At 40.8% G+C, this 23,853-nt stretch overlaps 1 protein-coding gene and 1 long non-coding RNA gene across 4 annotated transcripts; one reads left to right on the top strand and one right to left on the bottom strand.

Annotated features, from left to right (window-relative positions):
• Positions 1 to 153: 153 nt before the first annotated feature.
• marchf3 (E3 ubiquitin-protein ligase MARCH3) lies at positions 154 to 22,395 on the bottom strand. Of its 3 annotated transcripts, XM_031803218.1 has the most exons (6): positions 21,790 to 22,395; positions 20,307 to 20,389; positions 8,042 to 8,354; positions 5,569 to 5,773; positions 2,808 to 3,017; positions 154 to 1,750 (listed from the first exon to the last, which is right to left on the bottom strand). In XM_031803218.1, exons 3-6 carry the CDS (start codon positions 8,296 to 8,298, stop codon positions 1,592 to 1,594), a joined length of 831 nt encoding a protein of 276 aa, XP_031659078.1. In that variant the 5' UTR covers positions 8,299 to 8,354; positions 20,307 to 20,389; positions 21,790 to 22,395; the 3' UTR covers positions 154 to 1,591. The 3 variants fall into 3 exon arrangements, with proteins under 3 accessions (XP_031659078.1, XP_020313311.1, XP_031659079.1); XM_020457722.2 differs by lacking the exon at positions 20,307 to 20,389; XM_031803219.1 differs by lacking the exons at positions 20,307 to 20,389; positions 21,790 to 22,395 and adding an exon at positions 8,673 to 8,691.
• Positions 3,330 to 8,248, top strand: LOC116356634 (uncharacterized). Its single transcript, XR_004205057.1, has 3 exons — positions 3,330 to 3,559; positions 5,601 to 5,793; positions 5,878 to 8,248. It is a non-coding gene; the product is annotated as an uncharacterized LOC116356634 (long non-coding RNA).
• Positions 22,396 to 23,853: the final 1,458 nt, after the last annotated feature.

Below are 23,853 nucleotides of genomic sequence, written 5' to 3'. Positions count from 1 at the left end.
ATAATGCTTTATGAAAGTCAAGTAATACCCATTGCATGTTCAAATCGGAGTATGCGTTAAGGTTACCAATCTGACACTATCTGGAAGGATGGTTATGTGAGCTGATTCAGTTAATCACTTTAAAGGAAATGTAACATTTAGAACAGCTCCGGAGTCCTTTTAAGTTCATATTTTTATTGGAAACAGCTGATAAAATAACTGTAGAGAGAATACATTTGATCAAACTGCCACCCCGACACACAAACATAACGGAAGTTTATTCCACTTCACCAACAAGCTCAAAGTGAAGCCTGAAATTTAATCAAATGAAGATGCTGAAGAGTTAAATAAGGGCACCATGTACTCAATGATAATAATAAAAATAAAAAAATGTGATAGTTTAATGCATCTGGTATAACAAGAAGTTCTCTAGACAGAAAATGTAAGTGTTTTTGGCCCTTCTAATCAACCTGAATAGTCTTGGCTAGGCTATACAACCATTTCTAGGAAGAGAACTATCACAAAATACTTTACAAGGCAGCGACTACAAAATCCTTGAACAAAAAATCATTAACACAATGACATATGACCAGTCATGAGTCAAAGATGGGATGTCTAACAAACACAGCTATTTGTAAGTGAAGTGAATGACTAACACTAACATATACTACAGTCAACCAGTTCTCAACTGAGACCAATATTGTATTTTTCACACAAAACTACTTTGTAGCCAAAATATAAATTAATTCAAAATGTCCCTTTTAAGGTCAACCTCAATGTACTTCAACTGTTAATGGTGTTCTTATCTAAGGGGAGGACTGTTAAAGACTGAGCAGCTAGTATAGACCTACATCAACCTATGTCCTGTTTAACACTCCACAAAGCCTGTCTTAAGTTGGATCGTGTTCAGCAGGGCACACCGTAGTGAAACGTTTTAAATACTTTTGAAACGGAATGAAAAAATGAGTAGTCCCCCACTGTTTCATTAAGTTCTCTGTTGCATAATGAACATGACCTTGGTTTGAGGCACAGAGACCCATACATGTAAAGGTAAGAGTTTAATACTATGTAAAATACTGAAGAAGTTGAAGTACTTATTTACACTCTGGGCTTTGATTTGTTGATTGGTAGAATGTGACTAATATAGTAATGCTATACACAGGTTTATGTTGGTATGTTATATGAACCAGACAATGTTTTCTGCACTTCACAGGAATCACCAATCACAGCATATGGTCACAGTGGCAAACTTTTCCTGGCTGTCCTTCAGTCCAAATGCTTTATGACCAACTATGCACTCCACCACTTCTATATCACCAAATGTACCTGTCCATCCCTGTATGACATATTGGTGGCAGTGGTGGGATGTAATGCTGTATTTTGAGTCCAAAATGGATGCTGCACCGAAGAGAAGGTCTCTGTTGTACAGTAACTCTACCGCCTTAGTAAATGTGTGTTTAAACCATTCCTTAGGGGCCCATTAATGACATTTGGTGGCACTTCAAAGTTCAGCACTGGAGGGCACCAGAAGCAAATACTGTTCTGGCGCCTATGGAACTATCCCCATTCTTCCTCAGTGTTTCTCCTTCATGGCTTTTGAAGAAAGGGCTGCTCAGACAATAGTCTCTTTGGATGGCCATTTTTCACGAGATGGGCCTCGTGAAGAGGGCGGAGCAGACGGTTCACCATGTGACCTGGGGAGGAGAAGCACCACCCTCTGATTGGTCTGCCGCCATTCGTTGTACAGCCGACAGTGATACCTGAGCGACACCTGTGGTAGAGAGGCAAATTCAGGTTTAAATACTGTATATACTGTGCCCATTACTGTAATGCATTATGCAAGCCCAAACAAGTGGAAGATGTTGGGGCGGCAGATAGCCTACTGGTTAGGGCGTTGGGCCAGTAACCGAAAGGTTGTTGAATCTAATCCCCGAGCTGACATGGTACAAATCTGTCGTTCTGCCCCTGAACAAGGCAGTTAACCTACTGTTCCCCGGTAGGCTGTCATTGTAAATAATAATTGGTTCTTAACTGACTTGACTAGTTAAATAATGGTTAAATGTTTAAAAACTTTTTTTTTTTTAAAGCCCCTAGACCAGAGATGGGCAGCTGATCAATCCATAAAAAAAATATGCAGTCTCAATATACCAAGTTAGAATAGTACAGTACACAAGGTGAAATTTGGTTGTGCATCACCAATTTATTTTATGTCAGTCACTGATAGTCACTCAATTAGCCAATGTCAGCTAACTTTCAGATTGGTAAATTAGTCTAGCAGCCAGCTATCTCGGGGGTACGAAGACCCGCAAGCAACTGCAGCCCCTCATGATGAGTTCAGATTTTTTTTTATCCTCACCCCCATCAAAGTTGCCCATCCCTGCACTAGACACTGGTCTGACGTTGGTTTTGTGTTGAGTAATGTCTAGAATTGGGACAGGGTAAGCTGATCCTAGATCTGTGCCTAACAGCATCTTTTACCATGAGCAAACCAAGTGGCTGACTAAAAGTGCTAAATTCCCAGGGTTGCATTCCTATTTCCTGCATAGCACCCTGAAAAGAGGATCCTACAGTATACACAATAGGAATGGAGGATCCAGAGAGTCGACTAATGTTTATACTTGTTACATTGTTTTTTTACCAGTCAAATGGCTTGTATGTGTATTCCTTATGAGGCATTTGTGAATAATGCGATGTATCTGTGCAAGGGTTTTGCGTCACAGGCACATCCAAGGGAAAACGGGAACGAATTTGCGCAAAATGCACAAGAAACGCCCAAAATCAGTCTGACCTCTGCTGAGATATACTGGCTGTCACCCTCCACCACTCACCAGGGTCCAGAAGAGGTAGATGGTGAAGAGGGCCACGGTGAGGGCGATGAGGCCCACGGCCTCCAGGCGGCTGGAAAAGTGCAGGTGGTCCACGGCCCCCCGCAGACACAGCCACCCGGAGATTGTGGCCAGAGGCGTGATGAGCAGGAAGCACACCATATCGCCGAACAGCGTCCTTTTTTCCTGGCGCAGGCCCGGGTTACGCACCCACTAGACGGAGAGAGGAGAGAAAATGTCACGTTTGCTGACAACCGAAACATCAATCAATGGGCGAGTCAATGCCACATTTTCATTTGTGCCGAAATCAAAATTAAATAAAGTTCAACAGGCTATGTTGTGAAATAGGCTTGTTGAAGTCTTTATAGACGGGTTGGCTGACAACGTCATGAAAATGATGCGCGTGCATCGACACTAAATGTGTAACGTGATAGGTATTTTAACATTGCTATTTTTTAACACTGCTATTTTTTAACACCAAAAAAGCATTTGATTGATTAATAAAATATTTTGTCACTTGTCTTTCTCAAATGAAGGGGGTGATGACGCAATCTTTGCGAGAGGGAGGGAATCTGATTTCATTGTTCCTCAGCTCGCGACTCAACACTTAATTCAGGATAAATGGCGTTAGCCTACCGAGGAGGATTCATTGCCATAGAAATGTACCTGGCTAAAATATGAGCCACTTTCTTGGTATTGGTTATCCCGAGTTGAACTCAATTGACCAAAGTTACCTCGCTAATTCCTCAAACCAGGTATGTACTGTAGTATAGGGCTCTGGTAACCACCCTTGGGTTCTTGAGGTTTTGTGACAGTAAATTCTATATTTGCTCAGCTAACACCAGTATATAGTTTTATGGTCTTCCAGCTAACAGGAACAGTGTATTGCTAGCAGAAAATTGCTAACTGAGTTTGATAGCAATATGTTGAGAGATAGGAGAGTGTAACTGGATTTACTCTAAAACAGGATACCAGTCAGGTCTTCGGGGACTGGGCTAGGTTGGGCTAGAGCCAACCAAATGATGCCTTGCTGATTTAGCTATGCCATTTTCTCCCTCATACAACCTCTATTCCAAAGCAACATGCGCTTTGATAGACAGCTAGCTTGGATTGCCAACTACCCAACAATATCTTTGGTTTCAGTATATTAAAGATGCACCCCAGGATCTTAAGCACAACAAATTGGTAACCTATAGTTCAACATTTGTATGATTTTCAGGGCGTAACATATCATACGAAATAGACAACATATTGCACAATTTGATGACATAGTACACAAAAACCAGGGAACACTTTTGGCTCGTGAGCATCACGAGCAAACTACTGGATGAAATTATACAAAAGTTCCAGAGTTCGTCTTTAACTAAAGCCCATTCTTCAAATATTTGGAAAGTAGACTTCTCCTGAACATAACGAGAAATTCAATCGCAAACCAACCCACAATGTCTGTGGTTTGTCAATATTAAAAGTCTATGGCTCCAAGAATATAAAATAAAAATCCTGGTGCATCCTCAAAACCTCATGGAACAAAGCTCTCTTTATGATCCAGACGATGAGGCACGATATATAGATGATATATTATATTCATGAGAAATCAGACCTGGGTTCAAATACGATTTTACATCTTTTCAGTTACTTCAGCTGTGCTTGATTGAGCTCACCTAGCACAGTGGAACCAATAGAACTGTCCCAAAATTGCAAATCCCACCAATTCAGCACACCAGACAGGTTTAAGAAAACGATCAATGTATTTGAACGTTTTGGAATAGTTGTTGAACCCAGGTCTGATGAGAAATGCTACCATGGTATGCATGGTACGGGTGTAATTGCCACCAAACAACCACTTTGCACCACCGCTATCCAATTATATATTATATATGGAGGCAGTGTCCTGATGCAGAAATAATGCAGGAGATGCTAGGGGGTAATAACATGTTAGCTAGAGGTTATTGTGGAGACGAGGACACTAACACACACACACACTATTATTGTGGTCGAATTCATTCAACAAAAATATGGGGTGAAATCTTCTTCAAATAAAAGGGGAAATGAGGGGTAAAGAAATTCATAAATACAACGGATATTAGCAGTGAGCTTACTTATTACCATGAGAACCAAAACTAATTTGGAGTTGATTTATTCATTCACTTGCAGTATTAATTTACAGAGCACAGATGACTAGGTGTTTTTGCTATGTGTTGACAATTATTTTGCGATTTAAGAGCTTTTGGGAAACTCACCCCTGAAAGACTTAACTGTTACATTGCTAATAAGACACACAGTAACATCAGTGTGATGATATAACCCACAGTAACATGGAGGATTGGTTGACAACTAGTGTACCTGCTAAGAATGTAGAGGAAGTGGGGTGTGTGAAGTGTCATGGAATGTTTACCAGAAGCCCAAAGTGTCTTCAACCCCCTTCACTTCATATTCCATCTGTGCATATAGACCAAACTTCACACCACAGCTTATAACTATAAATGACAGATTGACTAGACTGTGTTCTTCCTAAAAGATATCAAGAGCCAAGAAAATCCTTTGGCATGTTGTTTTAATGTAACATGAAAATAACATGGAAAAACAGGACAGGCCCTAGGCCTGGTTTTAAGCCCAGCGCGGACAAACATATATGTGTTTGTTGGGATTATGTGGACAGATGGGGACAGAAGGGCCATGCACCGTATGGGTAGCATGTGATTATGACAATGGTTTATTTACATGCTGCATTTTGTGTGTGCATTTATGTGTCTGTATACTGTACCTCCATCAGTGGCCGGTTCTTCCTCTGTACAGTGAACTGGTAGTGGCAGAGCTCACAGGCGCTGGTGCCAGAGGCAGAGAGCCAGTGCTCCAGGCAGCTCCGGTGGATGGTACCCAGGGTCCCTGCACACTCACAGGGGGAGAGCAGCTCCTCCTGACCCCCTCCGTCATGACAGATCCGACACATGGGCCGCTCAGGCAGAGGGCTTCGGCGATATGGAACGAGGTGAGGAAAAAAGAGGAACAGAAAGAAATTGTCTTTAGATACGCTGATGTTTTCACAGGCTGGTGTTTTCTGTTCCCCTTGAAGCTTGGGACCGCAGGTGGAAAAATGTGCCGTTCCACCCTTGAGCAAGGAAATTAACCCCCAACACAACTGCTCCCCGTGCGCTGATGACGTGGACGTCGATTAAGGCAGCACCCCGCACCTCTCTGATTTAGAGGGGTTGGGTTAAATGCAGAAGACACAGCTGAATGCATTCAGTTGTGCAACTGACTAGGTATTCCCCTTCCCCCTTTCTGAGAACAATAACAGCTGACTAGGGATCCTACTTCCCCCTTTCTGAGAATAATAACAACTGACTAGGGATCCTACTTCCCCCTTTCTGAGAACAATAACATCTGACTAAGTATCTGGGCAGGTAGCCTAGTGGTTAGAGCATTGTGCCAGTAACCGGAAGGTTGCTGGATTGAATCCCCAAGCTGACAAGGTAAAAATCTGTCTTTCTGCCCCTGAGCAAGGCAGTTAACCCACGGTTCCCCGGGCGCTGAAGACATGGATGTCGATTAAGGCAGCCCCCGCACCTCTCTGATTCAGAGATTAGGTTAAATGCGGAAGACACATTTCAGTTGAAGGCATTCAGTTCGACAACTGACTAGGTATCCACCCTTCCCTTTGCCCTTTCTGAGAACAATAACTAAGATTGGACATCACAATTCACTGACTAGAGGTTTTCAAAAATATCATGTCAATATTTCAGTGGATAGAAAACTAGCTGGTTAAATAACAAAACCCTGGGAGGGAGTTGGTGTAATTTGACGCTGTCACACATTGTTAGAATACCCTGTCTATTCTGTCTCTGTACTATGCATACATACAGTACATCTCTTAGATTATAGACTCAAATCAAACATTTTCTGGATTAAAACAACATATGCAAGGAGGATTATTACTTTCATTTACTATATGGACTGTAATCTATGATTCACCAATCTCCTATATGGCATCTAATCCTCTAATCTGGATGATGATTATGTTGGGTTGTTGATCGCCTTGATTTCATCAGGAAACTAAGCCGATGTCTTTGACGGAATGAATGAGCCCCTCACTCAACAAACCTCCCCTTGAACATAAACACTTGTCGCTGCCAATAACTAACACAACAGAATGAACATCATCTTGTCAGACAAATGAATTAATAATAAGATTTTGCTAGAACAAAAAAACTTTGGAGTCGTCGTCAGTTTGAAGTAATAAAAGCCTTTAAACCTAATCTGGAAATTGTTTTTCATGTTGATCATCAACAGAACAAACATGACGACAACGTCACTGGATATGAAAACAACTAATAAACATCTATAGCGATAATGTTTGTTGATTTAGTTTATATTAGACATATATGATAAAAATACATATTTATAACCTGGTCCCAGATCTGTTTGTGTTGTCTTGCCAATGGCCAGACATAGAGTTGGAAAGACGGCACAAGTAGACCTTGGACTCGGATAGCACATACTCTTCAATCAGTATTTATTAAATAATACATTGTAGATTGTAGCCACCATGGCAATTTATTCTGTAATATTTATTCTGTAATCGGTAGCAAATTAAGTTGATCCCAATTCTATAATGTATGCTACCAGCTCTACTGTATGCCAATCTATGCTAGCTACCGCTTTGCTACTATGCTATCTATCTCTAAGCTAAGCTACCCTATCCTAGCTAGTGCAATGCCACAGGCTGATTATTAAGAGGGCTTTGGGGGGGCTAACAGTTGTGACCCAGTCTGCATGACTGCAGCTGTTGCCGCTAAAGCCCCCCTTTGTCTCCCATAGTGTGTGTGAGTGACAGAGTCCCGTCAGGCGTACATGCTAATCAAGGTGCTAAATTTAGACTCTGCACCATCCGGCCAGAACAGGACATTTGTTGTGTTTCAAATGTACAGACATTTACCCCACAGGGCCAGTTAGTGTGATTGGTATGCAAGTTATGTAGCTGTCTGAAGCCATAGTTACTCATCTATAGGATCTATATAGTCCTCTTTCACTGCACAGAGAACAAGAAGGACATCCCAGACAGATAGAGGGGGGAAATCCTTTTGAGAGGCACTTGATTTGTTACCATTCAGAAATCGTGTTTGGTTATATTTGGGTATATATTTAAAACTAGCTTCACTTTACCTCTGACCCCCACCAACCCCTCCCCTCCACACCCGTACAAAACTCTATTCCATCCATGTTTGGCAGGTCCATACCTCTGTTTGGCGTACGCTCCCACGATAGGTGACAGCAGCTGCCCATCCTTGGCAGACACTTGCATGTAGTACTGCGGCTCTCCATTGGCCGGACTGCTCTGCTCTTCCATTGCTTTTCCTGGGAGGTCAGGCTCTGTCGGGTAGTCCAGGCTACCCATTGGATCAAAGTCCTTGTCGCTCAAGCAACTCCCTGTGTGGGTAGAGTCTGAACACTCTGGCAGCACCTCCGGCAACAGAGTGCATCGACTGGTCGTCATGGCAGCAGACGGTTATCTTTCATTGGCGTCTGGCTTGGTTACTGAGCATCATCTGTCTGGAGTAGAGGAAGGGAGAGATACAGTGATATTGACAAGGGTTTCAAGCATCATAAAGTGTGTGTGTTGATGCGTCATACATACAGGTGGCACAATGGGATTGAATACAGTATCTTCTTTTGGTGTGAAATCCTGAAGGTCAAACTCAATGCTTTGAATCTGCCACTACACCAGCATTTCGCTACACCCGCAATAACATGTCCTAAATATGTGTGTGACCAATAAAAAATGTGATTTGCTGAATAGGCCTATCTGCCTTTGTTAAAAGCTATATTTTGTGGTGTAGTAATTGAAGATATGAAATTAGTAAAGTTCACCTGAGAACATTCAGTCAACTATAGTCCATAGTCAAGTAGAATCCTTTCCATTTCCTGTGTTACATCAATATTGTTAGACATGCCAGTCAATGTTAGACCTACTGTAATATGCAGGGCCTCCCTACCATGTTTCTGTTAGAATTATACTAAAGGTCATCTCTCTTGAGGTGCTGGAGATCTATATAGGTTATTAGTATAAAACCACTCTCAAATGACGGAGGCTTTACTAACCTGTATAGATCTCCTTGCTTCCCTGTGACAGAGGATAGATAAACTATACAGAAGAAGAATTAATAGTCGTCTGTACAACCTAAGAGTAACACTAACAGAGTAACACTAACATAACATACCACACTCAAAATAAACAAAAGGCAGTGTCTTAATATATTCTACGTTTTTGATTGAATGTATTGAGAGATAGATGTTTGGGATCTGTCAAAGTTTTCTCTTAATGCTTACTCGCTTAAAAATGTACAAATCCCTCTGGCTTGTGTTGATATTTACCACAAAAATGAACATGCGAACAGACAGCGATCACATTCCAACTGCCACAGACTAAACACAGATGTCTGTCTATTCAGTGTGCCGGCATTAACCGTGTCCTAGTTCAGCTATTCCAGACCGCACCGAACAACTAGGGAAAGTGAAAACAGACAAGAGGGTGGCTGCGACAACACAACTAAACAATGATGTCAACACAAAACGAATTCGCATCAATGCGGCTGAGGTCATATGTCTGGTGTTCAGGTAAACATTCTGTCAACGCAGCAGATTGGAGGAAGGCCACACTGACAACAATACCCAGTGTTGCAGGCTAAAGATGTGGTTGGTTGAACAATGATTAAATATAACTCACCATATTTGTAGCTAACTAAGCATACAACGTAACCACACTAAACACATCCATATGATAGCATGTAAATTAACCGACATTAAACAAGACACATTATAAACACAGATTTTAATTGTAAACATTTGAAGCTACCTAAGCATGCAACCGAACCCTATTGAAATGCATCCGTATGCCAGCATAGCAATTAATCAACATTAAACAAGACACGTAAATAACACAAGGGTTTTAACTGTAAACTAGCAGCGAACGATAAACAATGGCATCTTTATATCCGTATACAGCTGAGACAGTAGAGCCCTTCAGCTGGTTTTCCCCGAGAGTTTTCGCTAAAGAGCTTTAGAGAATACGTAATATTACTAGACACGTTGTTAACACGTCCACAGAGGACGTTCCTTTCAGATAATGATCTTTTGCCCTGGAACCACGCACTATAATTCTGGCACTCCCTATTACAGTACAAAGAAATGTGAATGACATGCTATTGGATACAGATAGAGCTTTCAGTATTGTACATTCAACCATGCCAATGAACTTCCTGACTAGGACCAGTGAGACAACAGGATAGTGACTTTTTAAATGCTTCACAATGCCTATCAGATTACACAACGCAACCGTTTGTGAGTGGGTGTAAAAATCTAAATGATGGAGAAGTGGTAGGGACGAGACCTGGGTTCAAATACTATTTGAAATCTTTCAAATACTTTGAGCGTTTGCTTTAGCATGCCTGAAGTGTCAAGTGGGTGGGGTTTTCACTTTTGGACTTTTCCATTGGTTCCATTGTGCTAGGCAAGTTCAATCAAGAACAGCTAAAGTATTTGAAATGATTTAGAATAGTATTTGGTACAGACATACGATAGGGAAGGGCAAGAACACAGTTGTTTCACATTGTGTTTGGATACAGAGGAAGCAGAGCCTCCTTGGCACTCTGTGGGTGGTGTTGCGTATTTGTTCAACTGTCAGTGAAAAATGTCAAACCACTTCCTGTTGCGTCATTCATTCAACCTGGTGTGCAGACAACCCGTGGAAACATAGGCCTACTGTAGACCCTTATAGATGCGTTAAGTGGGTGTGGAGATAGATAGTGGTTGTGAGATGTACTGTAAATACGCCTAAGTTGCAAACCTGCAACTAAGGTTGCAAATGCAGAAAACAAAACTTAATTGACTGATTTGTTTTGCACACACACCTTGAATGGTAACTTGCTCCACCCCGGTGTGCCCCTTACTCCACCTTTTTGGGTAGCCATTTTCCGGGTCAGGACCAATGTGCTTTGAAAAGTTGTGGTTTGGCACTGGGTGACCTCACATGTTGTTGTTGACCTCATCGTCGAGGCATAGGAGCGAGGCAACCCATGCCAGGGTGGACTACAGCAGCTCTCGTTAATGCCATAAACTACATTTCAAAGCCACGGTGCAGCAACAGAATGTTTCCCCTGTGAGAACCTGTGATCTCCAACCATGTCACAAGGTTTGACCAATTGAGGCAAGAGACTAACTATGACCGTAGCAGGAGACAATAGTAATGACTAGTCAGACCTCCAAAACAGGAACATTAATCATTGTTGGTCGACTTTCAGGAACACTTTACTCATGGTACTTTCTATAGATTTTTGTCATTCTTTGTAAATCAGTCACTCAATGTAAAACTATTTGACTCAAGTACCCATGGTGGAGAAAAGGATGTAAACATATTCTGACTCATGCTTTTGGGAAAGACTGTCAAAGTGCATTAGAATTTTTTATTTTTTAAATGGACTCTCCTGCCTTAAACCTGTACACCAGAATAAAATTAGACAAGGACAGTGATACACAGTGAACGTTAAGGACATCTGCATGTGAGAATATCCTATAAATTGTGAATGATGACCCATGTCGACATGCTGTAGGCTGTATGTTTTGAAATACTGCAAATAACTACTCAGAGAGCTGTTAAGCACTGGGTGTGGACATCACAGTTTAAAATTAACTGACATAGCTAAGCTAACTTCTAAATATTAGACCATGCTAACTCGCTTATTGCGATGACAGCTTTGAATCTGACTGGACTAAGTCTTCAAAAACAAGAGCATGAAATGCAATTCTTGTCAGTGAATAGGACCTAGTCACAGTGAAAGCACTGTTGTGCCTAGATAAGCCTGAGTGTCGTTGATAAGCGAGGTGGAGATTCCTCTGAAGTTTCATTTATCCCTTACTGCCTCGTAGACCCACACTCACTCACCTACTCTACTTAATCCTATGGAGACACTGGCTTTGTGCCAGTATCCACACTAACAGACAGGCTAGCATTAGAATGCATGGCAAATACATTGGTTCATTCTAAGTAGTGTTCTAGTGTGGATACTGAGAACAGTCATGGGCCTCATACATAGTGTGGATACTGGGAGCAGTCATGGGCCTTATACATAGTGTGGATACTGGGAACAGTCATGGGCCTCATGCATAGTGTGGATACTGGGAACAGTCATGGGCCTCATACATAGTGTGGATACTGGGAACAGTCATGGGCCTTATACATAGTGTGGATACTGAGAACAGTCATGGGCCTCACACATAGTGTGGATACTGGGACATAGTCATAGGCTTATTCAGGAGCATTCAATGTTACAGAATGTTGTAGAAAATGTATTGTGTAGAACATACATGGCCCTCTCTCAACTAGAATAAAGAGCTATGTTTCTGCTATGTTTTTTACAAGTTGCAGCCCACAGAATTAGCCACTCCAGGTCTGCATATCACCCTGCAAAGAGGCCCAGAGTCTAGTGTGTCGAGGTCTTTCGGTTCATATCGGCTATCCTCCCTATTCACTACAATATTTGGAGGCTCTGGAACGATGAGATAAAGTGATAAACGAGGTTATACTGTAAGCCTTTCCCAGTCAATCCCACTATGGCATAGTGTTGCTGTCTCTATCTCCCATTAAATTACTTGTCAGTGTGCTACAGTATGTGTTACAGTGTGTTAAATGAGCTTTGGGCTGGTTCCCAGTGGACGAGAGCGGCATCAAATGATAAGCTGTTCAGTGGACAGGATACCACTCCTGTCCTGCATTCAAGTCACAGCTGTGGCTCTGTGTGTAACAGTTGGCAGCCACTTCTGCTGCCGAAGCCTTCGGACCAGGCACTTAACTCTCATCAGTGATTTACTCACAAGCTGTGGTCAAGCCTAGCCTGGTTAAACTGGACTGAACGCTCACGTCAGTCTGTTTCAACCAGGCTAGATCAAGCCTTGATAGGGTGAAGTATTTAACAATGAAAGAATGTGGCTTATGGTCAAGTGTATAACGTTTTGTTGGGTTGTAGATTGATTCACACTGTTTTGTCTAGGCCCTTGGTCAGTCAAGTCCCTCAGTTGTAAGAAACAGTAGTCTAAGTGTATACGTTGTTACAGAGTTGGTGACAACCAATATCCAACACCTTCAAGTTAAATGTTACTTATTCAATGAAAGTGTCTTATGTCCATATCAATAGAATTAGATCTCTATTGTTAATATTGTTTTTAGGTTTGACCAATAACATAGTTAAAGTGCGTCATAACACTGTGGTATGTCTTTTATTGAGGAACCATTGTGCAAAGGCCTATTAACTCGGTTCCCATCTTTCAGAGGTCAATCTCTCTGCAGCAACAATGTATTGGCTAAATTTACCCTGTGTTTGGTCTTTCTAGTCGCCGATCCTTTTAAGATAAAGGACAGAGAGGAAAGACTGTGCTTTTATCAAATTGTGACTCACAGTTATCGGATTGGCTTGAATTCTTCCAGTAAAATGTTGTGTAACTAGGAATTCCCAAATTTTGCCATCACAATGGATAAATGGCTTTATTCCATGCAGATTTCCTCAGCCCTCCCCAAAAACAAATCATTCAGTGGGCTACATGTGAATCAGCTCTCAACTGAAACAGAGTTTAGTGTAGCACGATAGCATTCTAAGATAGCTAGTCCTGACCCCAATCACAGTTTATTACATTTTTCTTATTTAACCTTTATTTAACCTTTATTTAGCTAGGCAAGTCAGTTAACAACAAATTCTTATTTACAATGACAACCTACCAAAAGGCCTCCTGCGGGGACAGGGGCTGGGATTAAAAATAGATATATTTTTATAAAATATAAATATAGGACAAAACACACATCACTGCAAGAGAGACAACACAACACTATATAAAGAGAGACCTAAGACAACAACATAGCATGGCAGCAACACATGACAACACAGCATGGTAGCAACACAACATGGTAGCAGCACAAAACATGGTGCAAACATTATTGAGCACAGACAACAGCACAAAAGGCAAAAAGGTAGAGACAACAAAACATCACTCAAAGCAGCCAGAACTGTCAGTAAGAGTGTCCATGATTGAGTCTATGAAGATATTGAGATAAAACTGTCCAGTTTGAGTGTTTGTTGCAGCTTGTTCCAGTTGCTAGCGGCAGCGAACTGAAAAGAAGAGCTACCCAGGGATGTGTGTGCTTTGGAGACCTTTAACAGAATGTGACTGGCAGAATGGGTGTTGTATGTGGAGGATGAGGGCTGCAGTAGATGTCTCAGATAGGGGGTGAGTGAGTTACAGTACTTGTGAATCAGTCCTCAACTGAAACAGAGTATAGTGTAGCACGATGGCATTCTAAGCCATCTAGGCCTGACCCAAATCACACAGTTAGAGTACTTGTGAATCAGCCCCCAACTGAAACAGTAAACTGAGTAGAGGATAGGATAGCACGATAGCATTCCACGCTAGCTAGCCATGCTGTTTGGCTTCAACTTGAGGTCTCTCCCCCTCTCACATTTTCTAAGCTCTAGCACTGTGGGAAAGGGACCAGAGAGACTTAAATATAGCTTGTTTGACAGACTGCTTTCCACCACCCCGCTGACCACAGCCGGTAACCTCTAGCCAGTCTTAATTCCATCCGTAAGGACGCAGAGTCGTAGACCCTCCCCCCCTCCTCTTCCTTCCCTTCTCAGTGTCCTTTGGGACAAAGTGTGGTTCATTTAAACAGCTAGAGGAAGGGGCACATAGGAAGTAGGCCAGTTTGGTGAGAACTAGCTCTGCAAAAGACTGCACTTCTGGGTTCTCCCTAAGCTTGCATCTCCCCCCCACACACACACAATAGTTGTGGTGTCTAAAATCTTTCCAAATGTCTAATCTTTAAGACTAATTGGCTAATAATACTGTCTGTGAAAACTGCATTTAAACATCTTTCTGGTTTTGGTAGTAAAAGGTTTAAAACAATAACTGATATAGTGTACTGATGCCAAACACAATGTATTAAGGTGGTTTCCGTAGGTGGTGGTCATTTTTTTTGACCTCAAGAGATGTGTAGGAGGCTCATTTTTTAAAATTTGTATATTCATTTTCACTCAGCCAAGTGAAACACACCACAAAGGCTTTTCACATTAGACCAAAAATAATTGTTTCAAAGACAGTGGACATGCACTGGCCAGTGCCAAACCACACACATGAGAACTTCCAACTCTTGTATAGCCTGTTTGTTTTGAACACAATTTAGCTTTTTAATTTGACTCACACCTTTCAACAGCGTGCCAGCAGACAAATTCATTTTCCAAACATCTCTACACACATGGTTAACATTTTTGCGTTTTCGAGCATTTAACTCATTTTTTATTGAGAATATCCAATTTCAAATGCCTGTGAGCATCCACTGACTCTAGGCTGGCACAATTATCTAGACTGTTCCCACACAACTACACTACAGCATTCCTCTTCAACTAGTGTTTGACCATAACATAGCTGCATACTTTTCTGAGATAAAACCCCATAGCGACTCATTTATGGTTAATCTACCGCAATAAGGAAGTTAATGGATATAAATAGCCAATGTGGGACTGAGTACAAAGGGGCTTTGACTGTGTGTGCCAGGGACAGTGCCCACCCAGCTCTGTGTGTGCTGCCAACCGACCATTGTGGCATGGCAGGAAAAGGACTCCATGCTGCTTTTTGCATGGCATGCTGCCTCGGGGGAAAAATTTGAGCAGAAAATCTGCCCTTTTGTTTTTTAGATGCCCTTTTAACTCCAACTTCTCAACAGAAATCCCACATGTATAAATAGGCTACAGTATATCTCTTCGGTTATAGTGGGAAAGGGCTAGACAGGGCTAGCGTTTAGTACAGAACTGCTCAAAGTATGGCTTAAACTGTGGCCTAGCTAACCTCCTAAAACAAGAATTGGCATCCTATATCTTACCACAACATGAGCAAAACCACTGTATGTAGAGAGGCATGGCTGCTGTGTAGCATCTGTATTTGCATTTGTATTTATTATGGATCCCCATTAGTTCCTACCAAGGCAGCAGCTATTCTTCCCGGGGTCCAGCAAAATGAACTGCCTTATACAATTTTAAAAACATTACAATACATTCACAACAGATTTCACCACAGACTACTCCACTACCACATCTCTACAATACAAAATCCATGTGTACGTGTGTGTATAGTGTGGGCTTCCGAGTGGTGCAGCTGTCTAAGACACTGCATCTCGGTGATAGAGGGGTCAAGACAGACCCTGGTTCGACAACCAGCCGTGATTGGGAACCCCATAAGCCGGCGCACAATTGGCCCATTGTTGTCTGGGTTTGGCCGGGGTAGGCCGTCATTGTAAATAATAATTTGTTCTTAACTGACTTGCCTAGTTAAATAAAACATGTAATTGTGTGGATGCCAGTTTGTGTTGATTCGCAGTCTCCGCTGTTCCATAAGGTGTATTACTCTCTGTTTTTTAAAATCTAATTTTACTGCTTACATCAGTTACTTGATGTGGAATATAATTTTTGTTAGTGCTGTTAGAGTCGCACTTTATTATGGACAGACTTCTCCCCAATATGTTTTGACCATGACAGTTTACAATCCAGGGTTACTTGCTCAATTTCCACATTATTTATTACAAGATTTAGTTGAGGTTTAGTGAATGATTTGTCCCAAATACAACGAATTTAGTTTTAGAAATATTGAGGACCAACTTATTCCTTGCCACCCATTCTGAAACAAACTGCAGCTCTTTGTTAAGTGTTGCAGTCGGTGTAGTAGCTGACGTGTATAGTGTTGAGTCCTCCGCATACATAGACACAATGGCTTTACTCAAAGCCAATGGCATGTCGTTTTCATAAAGATTGAAAAAGTAAGGGGCCTAGATTGCTGCCCTGGGGACTTCCTAATTCAACCTGGATTATGTTGGAGAGGCTTCCATTAAAGAACACCCTCTGTGTTCTGTTAGACAGGTAACTCTATCTACAATATAGCAGGGGGTGTAAAGCCATAACACATGTTTTTCCAGCAGCAGACTATGATCGATAATGTCAAAAGCCGCACTGAAGTCTAACAAAAAAATATTATGGGGGCTGTTATCATCAATTTCTCTCAGCCAATCATCAGTCTTTTGTGTAAGTGCTGTGCTTGTTGAATGTCCTTCCCTATAAGAGTGCTGAAAGTCTGTTGTCAATTTGTTTACTGTAAAATAGCATTGTATCTGGTCAAACACCATTTTTTCTAAAAGTTTACTAAGGGTTGTTAACAGGCTGATTGGTCGGCTATTTGAGCCAGTAAAGGGGGCATTAATATTCTTAGGTGGTGGAATTACTTTTGCTTCTCTCCAGGCTTAAATTAGTAGGCTTAAATTGAAAATATGTAAAATAGGAGTGGTAATATTGTCTGCTATTATACTCAGTAATTTTCCATCCAATATATCAGACCCCAGTGGCTTGTCATTGTTGATAGACAACAATAATTGCTTCACCTCTTCCATACTCACTTTACATAACTCAAAATTACAATGCTTGTCTTTCATAATTTGGTCAGATATACTTGGATGTGTAGTGTCAGTGTTTGTTGCTGGCATGTCATGCCTAAGTTTGCTAATGAATGATCATTAAAGTAGTTGGCAATATCAGTCAATTTTGTGATGAATGAGCCATATGATTCAAAGTTTGCATTTTTCCCCAAAATGTCATTGAAGGTGCTCCAAAGCTTTACTATAATTCTTTATGTAATTTATCTTTGTTACATAGTGTAGTTTATTTTTATTTAGTTTAGTTTACTTCTCAATTTGCAATATGTTTGCCAATCGGTTGTGCAGCCAGACTTATTTACCATTCCTCATCACTCTCAACCATACAATTTTTTAATTCCTCACCAATCCACAGGGATTTAACTGTTTTTATAGTCATGTTCTTAATGGGTGCATGCTTATCAGTAACTTGAATAAGGAATTTAATAAATGTGTCAAGTGCAGCGTCTTTTTGCTCCTCATTACACACCACGGACCGACATATTATTTACATCAACATAGGAATCACCACAAAACTTATTGTATGACCTCTTATACATTATATTAGACCCAGCCTTTGGAACTTTGGTTTTCCTAGATATGGCTACTATATTGTGATCACTACATCCGATGGATCTGGATACTGCTTTCAAGCACATTTCTGCAGCCTTAGTAAAGATGTGATCAATACGTGTTGATGATTTTATTCCTGTGCTGTTTGTAACTACCCTGGTGGGTTGACTGACAACCTGAACCAGGTTGCAGGCACTGGTTACAGTTTGAAACTATTTTTTTTGATTGGGCAGCTTGATGAAAGCCAGTCAATATTTAAATCACCCATAAAATATACCTCTCTGTTGATATCAAATATATATACTGACTGTTATCACTTGGTCTATAGCAGCTTCCCACCAGAATGGTCTTTAGGTGAGGCAGATGAACCTGTAGTCATATTACTTCAACAGTATTTAACATGAGATCCTCTCTAATCTTTACAGGAATGTGGTTCTGAATATAAAACAGCAACACCTCCACCACTGGCATTTCTGTATTTTCTGTAAATGTTATAACCATGTATTGCTACCACTGTATCATCTAAGGTATTATCTAAATGGGTTTCAGAGATTGTCAGAATATGAATGTCATCTGTTACTAGAACATTATCTGTGTTTAGGCCCTGGCTGACACATATAATCTATGAGTTGACATACATACCATTGGCATGAAGGCCTGATTGTCTGTGATGGCTTTTCTAACTGCCAGTGATGTCACTGTGCTTTGTGCAATTAATAGAAGGCGTCGAACTGTCGTGGCTCTGAACAGACAAGGGGAGGGGAAACCAACGCGGATATGGATTCAGCCCATAGGGGCTAGTGCCTTTAACTCAGAGGGATTACCCCTGTCAATCAGAGGATATTACTGTATCACCACAGAATTACTTAATGTAATAATAACTTGTATTGCGCGTCATTGTCAGTTTAATGTGAAACTGCAGGGGATTAGTTTGGCAGTGTGCCAGCTGTCAAGTAGTAGATCAAGTCTGAGATAAACAACATCAACATGTCATGATTTGTTTACTCTTCTGGGCCAATCAGAGGAGTGACAAGCTATCCCATTGCATAGCAACAAGCTCTTTGGCGAAATAGGGATTTTGAATGATCAGTTAAATCCAATGGAAAACTAGAGATACTACTTGACCAAAACCGCTGTACAGATGTTTTCAGGGGTAAAAAACAACATTGGCCTTGTGCTGGAAGGGTGCCCATTTAGATAGATTCAAATAACTACTACTACTACTACTACTGACTATCTATTTGAACACACCCACCACACACACAAGGACATTTAAACACACTGAGAATACTATTTTGGTGCATCTGGGAAATAGAGCCATATCCACTATTCTTCACCATTTTATCCCTCCATCTTACCAAGGCACGTACAGATGTACAATAGCTATAACATACTAAGGAAACTGACACTTCAGAGAAACCTTGGGAGTGATTGTCCTCTGCACAGTCTCCACTTCAGATGGGTACTTTTCCCTTTTCATGATGGCTGACAGCCATTGAGAATTGGCACAATGCCTGCTACAACAGTGGATTGTGAGACCTGGTAGCCACAGCACTGACCAATCGATATTTTCACAGTACACACATTGTAGGACACTATAACACTATGCTGTCCTCCCACATACTGCACTGTAAATCTACTTTGTTGCTCCCTGAGGCTGTGTTCTGTGAGCATGGTTGGTGTCAATGCCATTGCTAGTCAGTCAATTCAGGAAGTTAACTGAAATTCCTTTTTTCCCATGAAGGAAAATTATAATTTTAGTTGACTAAATTAATTTGATTACAATTGACCTCCGCACTGTCTGTGAGTGACCCCTTGCCTCAATCTAACATTCTATTTGACATCTTATTTCCTTGTTGTAACTATATAGTTTTCCAAACATAGGAAAGGCATATAATATCAGCCTTTATTTTACACCCCAGCCTATTAGAACCTGACTGTTCTCTGTTACATGACAACTTCTGTTGTTGTGATCCCCCAGGATGCTTTGCATCATTGTTGTTTATGAGGCTCAGGCAGACAACAGAATAGTATTAATCCATCTAACATTTTTATAGCCACAACGATATCCGTTCACCATGTGTTTCACACAAGTTCTAGTCTAACCTTTAGTATAATTCACATTTTAATCCAAATGATACACCACAGAGATCATTAGTAATGCTAAACTCTCCACATACAGCACAGTGCAATGTGAATATTGGTATTACACAGCCAAATTAGCATTTCACCAAAACCGTTCAAGCTATTTTTTATTCTATACTTTCCAGCAAGAGATTAAATTGGCCTCTACAATCAGACGTTCATAACCACAAATTCATATTTAGTTAGAAATGCTGTATAAATGAACATATTTTCTGTGTGTTGTATGTTCGGGAGTATTTTGATGACGTGATAAGCTGAACAACTGTAAACAAAGCAATGCCAAACAATACCTTTTTTTTAAAGGGCCAAAGTACACTCATGACACACCGCAGGGACTGGATTCCTTGAAGCAGCACCATGCTGCATACGTTTTCTGTGAAACATAATGAATCTTTCAGTCTAGTGCCCTTATGGCATGGACCAATGACCATATTGTTTGACCCTCTCGACAAAAGATCACCTATCTATTGCGTGATGAATAACCAGATAGACACAGACATGTGCTTCTCTTAATAACTCCAGTAGAAACTTCAGTATTAGTTATGATATACAGGTAGCTGCCAAAATAATGGAAACTTTTGAGTAAATGAGGGATAGATACAAAGTATATTGAAAGCAGGTGCTTCCACACAGGTGTGGTTCTTGAGTTAATTAAGCAATAACATACCATAATGCTTAGGGTCATGTATAAAAATGCTGGGCAGACTATTACTTTGGCTACCATGGCTAAGCCCCCCACAGGATGACAATGCCCCCATCCACAGGGCACGAGTGGTCACTGAATGGTTTTATGAACATGAAAACCATATGCCGATGTCTCAGTTAAAAGATCTCAGCCCAATTGAACACTTATGGGAGATTCTAGAGTGGTTGCTCTGAGACAGCACTTTCCACCACCATCAACAACAAAACACCAAATTATGGAATTTATTGTGGAACAATGGTGTCGCATCCCTCCAATAGAATTCCAGACAGCTATTCTGGCTTGTGTTGGCCCAACGCCGTATTAACACCAAGTTGGTGTTTCCTTTATTTTGGCAGTTACTTGTAGCTAACTATCTATGTCTGTGCACTCAACGTGAAATTGAAAAGGGTAATTTGACCGTTTTGCTGTAATAGACACACTTTAAAAGAGTGTGTTAAAGTTTAAAATAAAATATGTATTTATTTTTTATTAAAAATATAATATTGTCATGTTTTTCAGTCTATATCATCATTGGCTTGGCCGTCCAATTGAAGAAGCCTACACGAGTCAACAATAATGCAACAGCTGAACGCAATGACAACTGTACGAGAAATGCTCTGACTAATTAACTAACGTTCTGGAGCAAATGTGCCCTCGGTCTCATGACAGCATTTTTGGGATTATCACAGGCAAGTCCCAAAGAGAGAGCTGCCAAGAAGACTCAAAGAGCAGATACCGTTTTCAGAAAATTGAATGCACTGTACATGTTAGATAAATGAAAGTAGCCTCGCAATTTATCAGACCATTTACAAAAATCACACGCTTACACGGTGACTATTGACATTGTTCATAAAGACAAGTAATAACATACACAGTACACGTATCCAAAACGCTCTGTTGTCAAAACACTGTTAGATTGTAACACTGTAACTAACATTAGCTTTATGCATTGTGAACCCCATTGCATTGTTTTGACAGCAGGGTGTGTGGGTGTATTGAGCCAGACACAAAACGAAATGTTAATTTTGTTAACTCATGTGCCACACCTTACATTTTACCATGTGTACTAATATCTAAACTATACATACCTTCATTGTGAGATCCCAAGTCTTCAAATTATGATTTTACACACTGCGACGCAGGATGATCAAATAATCGTTTGGTTTAATGTCAGTGATCCACGCCAACTTCCCCCCCGTCAGCTGGTAAATCAAGCCGTCTAGCCAGTCAGACATACAATAACTGTCTCCCCCATCCAATCAGATTATTGCAGTAACAAAACTTGCCACCAATGGGAGGGTCCTCGGCGGAATGATGATCTCGGGTACCGTGGCGCATCCTGGTGGTCTATCCAGGAACTTTCACTTTCAAATCAATTACCGGTACTTGGTTATTATTCATCCAATGTAAGACGGCTGTCTTTTTGATATTTAAAATGTATTGACAAAAGATAATCATCACTATAAGCATGCATTTCACGTAAGAAAATTATAGGCCTATATTTATTTCAGTCAAATAAAAAATTGCCTACAGCTGAAGTCGGAAGTTTACATACACTTAGGTTGGAGTCATTAAAACTCGTTTTTCAGCCACCACACATTTCTAGTTAATAACAAACTATAGATTTGGCAAGTCGGTTAGGATATCTACCTTGTGCATGACACAAGTCATTTTTCCAACAATTGTTTACAGACAGATTATTTAACTTATAATTCACTGTATGACAATTCCAGTGGGTCAGAAGTTTACATACACTAAGTTGACTGTGCATTTAAACAGCTTGGAAAATATTTAAAAAATGTCATGGCTTTAGAAGCTTCTGATAGGCTAATTGACATAATTTGAGTCAATTGGAGGTGTACCTGTGGATGTATGTCAAGGCCTACCTTCAAACTCAATGCCTCTTTGCTTGACATGGGAAAATCAAAAGAAATCAGCCAAAACCTCAGAAAGAAAAATTGTAGACCTCCACAAGTCTAGTTCATCCTTGGGAGCTATTTCCAAAAGCCTGAAGGTACCACGTTCATCTGTACAAACAATAGTACGCAAGTATAAACACCATGGGACCATGCAGCCGTCATACTGCTCAGGAAGGAGATGCATTCTGTCTCCTAGAGATGAACGTACTTTGGTGTGAAGATGCTGGAGGAAACAGGTACAAAAATATCTATATCCACACTAAAACAAGTCCTATATCGACATAACCTGAAAGGCCACTCAGCAAGGAAGAAGCCACTGCTCCAAAACCGCCATAAAAAAAGCCAGACTACGGTTTGCAACTGCACATGGGGACAAAGATCACACTTTTGGGAGAAATGTCCTCTGGTCTTATGAAACAAAATAGAACTGTTTGGCCATAATGACCATTGTTGTTTGGAGGAAAAAGGCGGAGGCTTGCAAGCTGAGGAACACCATCCCAACCGTGAAGCACGGGGGTGGCAGCATCATGTTGTGGGGCTGCTTTGCTGCAGGAGGGACTGGTGCACGTCACAAAATAGATGGCATCATGAAGGAGGAAAATTATGTGGATATATTGAGCAACATCTCAAGACATCAGTCAGGAAGTTAAAGCTTGGTCGCAAATGGGTTTTCCAAATGGACAATGACCCCAAGCATACTTCCAAAGTTGTGGCAAAATGGCTTAAGGACAACAAAGTCAACGTATTGGAGTGGCCATCACAAAGCCCTGACCTCAATCCCATAGAAAATGTGTGGGCAGAATTGAAAAAGCGTGTGCGAGCAAGGAGGCCTACAAACCTGATTCAGTTTCACCAGCTCTGTCAGGAGGAATGGGCCAAAATGTACCCAACTTATTGTGGGACGCTTGTGGAAGGCTACCCGAAACGTTTGACCCAAGTTAAACAATTTAAAGGCAATGCTACAAAATACTAATTGAGTGTATGTAAACTTCTGACCCACTGAGAATGTGATGAAAGAAATAAAAGCTGAAATAAATCATTCTCTCAACTATTATTCTGACATTTCACATTCTTTAAATAAAGTGGTGATCCTAACTGACTTAAAATAGGGAATTCTTACTAGGATTAAATGTAAGGAATTGTGAAAAACTGAGTTTAAATGTATTTGGCTACGGTCTATGTAAACTTCCGACTTCAACTGTACATATAATTTTTATTTAACCTTTATTTAAC

Source organism: Oncorhynchus kisutch, linkage group LG23, assembly GCF_002021735.2.
Source record: "Oncorhynchus kisutch isolate 150728-3 linkage group LG23, Okis_V2, whole genome shotgun sequence".
Taxonomy (NCBI): domain Eukaryota; kingdom Metazoa; phylum Chordata; class Actinopteri; order Salmoniformes; family Salmonidae; genus Oncorhynchus; species Oncorhynchus kisutch.
This window is presented reverse-complemented; position numbering and strand designations above follow the sequence as displayed.